Source organism: Cuculus canorus, chromosome 20 (assembly GCF_017976375.1).
Source record: "Cuculus canorus isolate bCucCan1 chromosome 20, bCucCan1.pri, whole genome shotgun sequence".
NCBI lineage: Eukaryota > Metazoa > Chordata > Aves > Cuculiformes > Cuculidae > Cuculus > Cuculus canorus.
This window is the reverse complement of record NC_071420.1, coordinates 3,127,617-3,134,805: the sequence shown is the minus strand read 5'-3', so window position 1 is coordinate 3,134,805 and position 7,189 is coordinate 3,127,617. Positions and strand designations below refer to the sequence as shown.

At 53.1% G+C, this 7,189-nt stretch overlaps 1 protein-coding gene across 1 annotated transcript; it reads left to right on the top strand.

Annotated features, from left to right (window-relative positions):
• Positions 1-1,352: 1,352 nt before the first annotated feature.
• SMG8 (SMG8 nonsense mediated mRNA decay factor) lies at positions 1,353-6,487 on the top strand. Its single transcript, XM_054084962.1, has 4 exons — positions 1,353-3,076; positions 3,726-3,871; positions 4,285-5,160; positions 6,063-6,487. The coding sequence occupies exons 1-4, from the start codon at positions 1,405-1,407 to the stop codon at positions 6,258-6,260; spliced, it is 2,892 nt and encodes a 963-aa protein (XP_053940937.1). The 5' UTR covers positions 1,353-1,404; the 3' UTR covers positions 6,261-6,487.
• The last annotated feature ends 702 nt before the right edge of the window (positions 6,488-7,189 follow it).

Below are 7,189 nucleotides of genomic sequence, written 5' to 3'. Positions count from 1 at the left end.
ACAGTAAAAGCCGGCACAAAAGGCAAGTGACTGAAACCCTTCTGAGACAAGAGTTGAGTTTGCCAGAGCTATGGCAGTGGACGGGTGCTGTGCCGGTATGGCAGATCCACGTCTGGACACAGACCTGCTGTGCCAGTACAGCAAATCCAGGTCTGGACACGAACCCGTTGTGCTGGTATGGCAGATCCAGGTCTGGACGTGGATCCGCTGTGCCGGTATGGCAAATCCAGGTCTGGACACAGACCCGCTGTGCCAGTACAAGCAGATCCAGGTCTGGACGCGGACCTGCTGTGCTGGTACAATAGATCCACGTCCAGACACGGACCTGCTGTGCCGGTACAGCAGATCCAGGTCTGGAAATGGACCTGCTGTGCCGGTACAGCAGATCCAGGTCTGGAAATGGACCTGCTGTGCCGGTACGGCAGATCCACGTCCAGACACGGACCCGCTGTGCCTGGTCGGTTTCCAGAGGATGCCGGCAGAGTGCGAGTGGCTCGGCACTGGTCCAGCTGTGGCACCGTGCTGGAGCGCTGCCTGTGGGGCTCTTGGGGGTGTTGAGGAGGGATTCACTCTAACTCTGAGCTGGGAGATGAGACATTCCCAGGGTTGAGGACAGAGCTGGCGGGTACCCGCTGCTCCTGGCACTCCCTCTGGACGGGTCGAGGCAGAAACCGTTTCCCGGCCCGAGCGCATCTCCTGCCGCCGAGATCACATCCCCCTGGCCACGCCTGCATCCCACCGACCACATCCCGGTCCCGACCGCATCCTCCCGGCCCAGATCGCACCCCTGCCCCACTCCATCGCATCCCCTGGCCACGATGGCATCCCCTGACAGCATCCCCCGCCCACGATCACACCTCCCCGAGGAGATAGCGATCCCCGGTCCCCATCACATCCCCCCCGCCCCGATCACATCTTCCCCACCTCCCTGATCACATTTTCCACCCACAATCCCATCCCTCGGCCAATCCGCCGCCGAACCCCTCTACGTTCGCATCCCCCAGTCCCAGCGTATCCCGCCCCCGCTGGCCCCGCCCATTTCCCCAGCTCAATCACGTGTTCTCGTTAGCTACGCCCACACATCCGGTCACGCCCACACCCGGCGTCCATTGGCCACGACAGCATTGGTAACGCCCACCTTTGCTGTCCATTGATCCGCGTCCTGCTGGCCGCGCCCACTAATCGCTTCCCGCCTCGGTGGTCACGCCCCTTGCGTCTTTGGCCACGCCCCTTTTCACGTCATCTTGACCACGCCCCTGTCGCCACGCCCCTTGCATTGAGGGCCATGACCCCTCCGTCCTCGCCCTCATTGGTCACGCCCGCCTGGCCACGCCCCCTGACGTCACGCGCTCCGTTTGACTCCGCCCCCCGGTCCCCGCAGGTGCTGGTGCTCCGCGGTGGGCGATGCCGCTGTCGGCGGCGCCGCCCGCAGCGCTGGGCCCGGCGGCGGCCGTGGGTCCCGTGAGCCTGCGGGAGCTGCTGCTGAACGCGGCGGGCGGCGGCGACGACGAGGTATGCGTGGTGGGCATCTTCGGTAAGACGGCGTTGCAGCTGTGCTCGGAGAAGGAGGCGCTCGTCAGCACCGTCTGCGACCGGCAGGTTTTCCCCCTCTTCGGGCAGGATGACCTCGAGGAGGAGGCGGAGGGAGCGGAGGGCGACCCGGCGGACAAGGACTACAACGAGCTGCAGGCGTACTACAGCCGGGAGAGCCGCGTGCTGTTCCTCGTGCTCACCTCGGTCTGCGACACGCGGCAGCTCCTGCGGGCCTGCGGGGACCTGGCGGCGGCCGAGAGCAGGGGCAGCCCCCCCGGGCAGCCCTCGGGGCACGCCCCGCTGCCCCACGCCGAGGCACACGAGTTCTGGAAGCACCAGGAAAAGCTGCACTGCCTCAACCTGCTCTACCTCTTCTCCGTCTGTCACATCCTGCTGCTGGTGCATCCCACCTGCTCCTTCGACATCACCTACGACCGCGTCTTCAGGGCGCTGGATGGGCTGAGGCAGAAGGTCCTGCCCTCCCTCAAGGCCGCCATCAAGGACTGTCCGGTTGGCAAAGAGTGGAAACTCAACTGCAGGCCGTGCCCTCCACGCCTCCTCTTCCTCTTCCAGCTCAATGGGGCCCTGAAGGTGGATCCCCCCCCGGGCAGGGGCCAGGACCCCTGCAGTCACCTGGAAAAGCCACCCCCTAAGAAGCATTCCCCCAAGAGAAGGTTGCAGCACGCTCTGGAGGATCAGATCTACCGCATCTTCCGCAAGAGCAGGGTGCTAACCAACCAGAGCATCAACTGCCTGTTCACCGTCCCTGCTAACCAGGCCTTTGTCTACATCGTGGCTGGTGGCGCCCAGGATGGAGATGATCCAGTGGCCATGCTTCTCGACCAGCTCAGGAGCAACTGCACCATGAGAGAGACCGACTCGCTGCTGGCTCCCACCCTGTCGGGGCCCAGGAGGTATCAGATGATGCGACACGGCAGGCAGCAGCTCTCCTTCCATGCAGAGAGCAGCAGCAGCAGCTCCAGCTCCTCTGGGCAGCTTGTGGACTGCACCCTCAAGGAGTTCTTATGGCAGCACGTGGAGCTGGTGCTTAGCAAGAAGGGCTTTGATGACAGCGTGGGGAGGAACCCGCAGCCCTCTCACTTCGAGCTCCCGACCTACCAGAAGTGGGTTGCCGCGGCTTTGAAACTGTACGAAGTGACCATTGAAGGCAAAGATGATGATCCGACCTCTCTCACTGGGGAACTGAGCTCAAAAATCATGGCCAGCATCAAAGTCTTGGAAGGCTATTTAGATATAGACACCAAGTTCTCTGAAAACCGTTGCCAGAAAGCTCTCCCCATGGCCCACAGCGCTTATCAATCTAACCTGCCGCACAATTACACCATGACGGTCCACAAGAACCAGCTGGCACAGGCCTTACGCGTGTACAGCCAGCACGCCCGCGGGCCAGCCTTTCATAAGTACGCCATGCAGCTTAACGAGGACTGCTACAAGTTCTGGAGCAACGGGCATCAGCTTTGCGAAGAGCGAAGTTTAACTGACCAGCACTGCGTGCATAAGTTTCATCTGCTCCCAAAAGCAGGTAAAGAAGCTCACTGGTAACTGAGTCTCATGGTTTAGTTCATCTGCTTTAATATGTCTTGTCTTGGGCTGAAAACACAGACTCTTGCGTGTTTGTGGAAGGTGAAAGCTTGGCAGCCTTAAAGCTTTGTCTTTGTACAGTGGGATTAATTACAGCAGAGCTGTTGTGCAGGTTTTATGTTGAGTAATGTTTGGGAGTGAGTCCACCATTAGTGGTAACTTTGGTTGTAGTAGTAAATCTGATTCTGTCTTGCTAATTAGAGACATTACACTGGAGTCCTCCTAAGGAGAGATGTGCAAGAGAACAACAGTTCTCTAGGAAGCATCATTCCCCACCCTGCTTTTTTGTAAATAGGTTGATTGATGTCAGCCAAGGAATGGAAACCGGGGTACATTCATTGCAGGCAGAACAACTCTTTATGCCTTTTAGGAAGAGGTTGTAAAAACTTAAGAAGATTCAATTTAGTGGTGTAACCTACGCTAACTTTGTATTAAAGTGGGAAGGGGAGGGAGCTGCTTGACAAATTGGCATTGCTGGCAACGAGTTTTGCAGGTGTATATAGCAAGGAGGAAGCGGTGGATGAAGGGAGTTAAAGAATCTCTAGAAATGGTGAGCAGTTTATCTAAGGTTTGGTTTATTTTGCTTTTAGGGGAAAAACCTGAAGCAGACAGAAATCCTCCAGTTCTGTACCACAATAGCCGGGCTCGTTCCACTGGTGCCTGTAACTGTGGAAGGAAACAAGCTCCTCGGGATGATCCCTTTGATATCAAAGCAGCTAATTATGACTTCTACCAGGTAACTGTTAGGTCACTATTTTTGCTCCAAGCAGTGCTTTTTCTTCATCAACAAAGTCTGTTTTCTGAAGTGACTATGAGTAATTTTCCTCTTAGCCTTATCTACTTGTAAGTGTTTCTGTTGGGGAAGGTATTTCTGGGAGCAGGAATTGCCTGCATGATGGGCTCCGGAGCGGGCAGTTCCAGTCTTTGCCAGCACGTGTGTGTGCAGGAACATCTATTTACGCTTAAAGTGTGTTGGTTCATGTGAATTTTAAATTCATCGTATCTGTAGGCTGCGTTCCCATCGCCACTCTGGTTCTCGTGTAGCGCAGACCTCTTGAATCTTAATTGTAGAGGCTGAGTGTTGTGACTCCAAACCTATCTTCCATCTCTGAGATGAGGGAGAAGTTTATTGTGTTTTCTTTCTCATAGCTACTGGAAGAAAAATGCTGTGGGAAACTGGAGCACATCAACTTTCCCGTATTCCAACCAAGTACGCCTGACCCGGCCCCTGCTCGGGATGAGTCTTCGCCTGCGCCTCCGGAAGGCGAGATTGAGAAACTCAAAGAGAAAGAACCTCAGACTCAGGGAGAAAGCACAGGCCTGAGCTTAGCCCTCAGCCTGGGTCAGTCGACGGGCAGCTTGGGCACTTACCCGCCTGAGGCCCAGGGTGGAGGGGACAATGCCGAAAGCCATGGGCAGGGCGGAGACTCCAAAAGTGAGAAAAGGCCAAGCCTGGTAGATCGCCAGGCATCCACTGTGGAGTACCTCCCTGGGATGCTCCATTCTAATTGCCCCAAAGGCCTCTTGCCCAAATTCTCTAGTTGGTCACTGGTTAAGCTAGGGCCTGCTAAGGCGTATAACTTCCACACAGGCTTAGATCAACAAGGCTTTATCCCAGGAACAAACTATTTAATGCCTTGGGACATTGTCATCAGGACGAGAACTGAAGATGAAGGAGATTTAGATACCAATTCCTGGCCTGCGCCTAACAAGGCTGTTCCCGCGAAAAGAAGTGCGGTTGTGATGGGAAGAGGCAGACGGAGAGATGACATAGCTCGAGCTTTTGTAGGATTTGAATATGAAGATGCACGTGGTAGGAGGTTCATGTGTTCAGGGCCTGATAAGGTGATGAAAGTGATGGGAGGGGGCCCAAAGGAATCGGCCATCAAAGCCCTCAACTCTGATATGCCACTGTACATCCTGTCGTCGACCCAGGGACGAGGACTCAAGCCACACTACGCCCAGTTCATGAGGCTCTTTGTGGTGGTTCCTGATGCTCCGCTGCAGATCACGTTAATGCCTCAGGTGAGAAACGGAAGAGGAAATCTGGTAACTGCAGAGGCTGGTTTGGTGGTTGCAACATGAACCGCAGGACTGGAAGGTGGGAGGGTGTTAGGCAGAGGGTGTCAGGGGGATGCTGCAAGAAGCTCTTTCCAATTCAAACCAAATTCAGCCAAGTTCTCTAAGGGAGTAGTTGCCAGAAGTATCTGGTTTGTAAACAGGTTGGGTTTTTTTTAAACTTCAAGATTGGCTTTTGCCAGCTTTATGCTTTGTATTTAAGCTTAAAAAAATATGCTGTCAGGGATGAATATGCTATCTAGACATAAGGAAGAGTTTCTTCACCATGAGGCTGGTGAGGCATTGGCCCAGGTTGCCCAGGGAGGTTGTGGCTGCCCCATCCCTGGAGGGGTTCAAGGCCAGGTAGGATGGACCTTGGACAGCCTGATCCAGTGGGAGGTGTCCCTGCCCATGGCAGGGGTGGAACTGGATGGGCTTTGAGGTCCCTTCCAACCCAAACTCTTCTACGATTCTATATAGGTTAATAATTTCTCTCCTAGAATTATTGTGACCGAAATCGTAACGTTCACTAACTTTTAAAATCCCATCTGTAAAGCTTCATTGCTTTCACCTAAGTTTTTAGAAGGTGGACAGATGAGGTGCTCGGGGATATGGTTCAGTAGTAGACAGGTATGGTTGGACTTGATGAGCTCAAAAGTCTTTTCCAACCAAGCAATTCTATGATAAATTGGGAAATTTATGGATGTCTCGCAGTAACGGCACAGTGGTTTCCTGGAGTGTACTTAAGTGGATAAAAACCTCTTTGTAGGTAAGACTTGAGAGACTTCCTTGGGTTTGGTTTGCTTTTGAGTTTTGAGGGTTTTTTTAATTAGTCTAATTATGTTTATGTACTCATATTTCCTTTTCAGGTTCAACCAGGGCCACCACCTTGTCCTGTATTCTACCCTGAGAAGCAAGAAATAACCCTTCCAGCTGATGGACTGTGGGTGCTTAGGTTTCCTTACGCATACGTGACGGAACGCGGACCCTGCTTTCCTCCCAAAGAAAGCCAACAATTAATGAGTTACAAAGTTCTCCGGGGAATACTGAAAGCGATTACACAGTAAGAATTACTCTGGAAGGTTGATTTTGGAATATCTTCAAACCAAATAATGGATTTTGATTGGTATCCATTACCGAACGGCTATTGATGTGATCCAGTGAAGTGCACTGTGTTTCACTGGAACACAGGCAGATTGAAATTGTGGTCTGATATCAAAGCGGAGAAAGGAAACACGGCCATGTACCTTTCCCATTTGTTAAATTTTCATACATAAAAAATAAAAGCTGTTTATCACAATACACGGAGCTGTGTTACTAGATGTTTAGATGATCGTGCTTTTCCCCATCATACTGTTAAATGGTTTTCACCAGACTGTGGGTGACTCTAGGCTTGCTTTATTAACAGCTCGGAGTTGGGCCGTCACCTCAGTGAGCGGCAAAGCCCACACAAAATCATCAGATATTTATGTACATTGTACAATAGGTAGATCTCTTCAAAATCAAATATTTATATACATTGTACAGTAGGTAGATTTTTCTTTGAAAAGTTCTTTGTGCTTTTCCATGAGCTCTCGGTTCTCTGTTTGTTGTTCTTTGAAGTCGCTCTCAGTTCCACCTTGATAATTCATCTCTGCTGTCTGGTTTCGTTTCTCCCTCAAAAGTGATGCTTCGTGTTTCTCCACTGATCATAAAAATCGCTTATCTTCTTTCTTCTGGAGAAGGCTCTGAGGAGAGTTTAGAGCAGCTTCCAGTGCCTGAAGGGGCTATAAGAAAGCTGGAGACGGGTTGTTCACAAAGGCTTGTGGTGATAGGACGAGGGGGAATGGGTATAAACTGGAGAGGGGCAGATTTAGACTGGACATAAGGAGAAAAGGTGACGGGATGGGACAACGCTTGAGGACCTCCCTGAGGGGGCGCTGCCTCAGCGGCGCCAGAGGCGGGGGGCGTGGCCAAAGCCGGGCCCGCTGCGAGGGGGCGTGTTCACCTCTGAGCG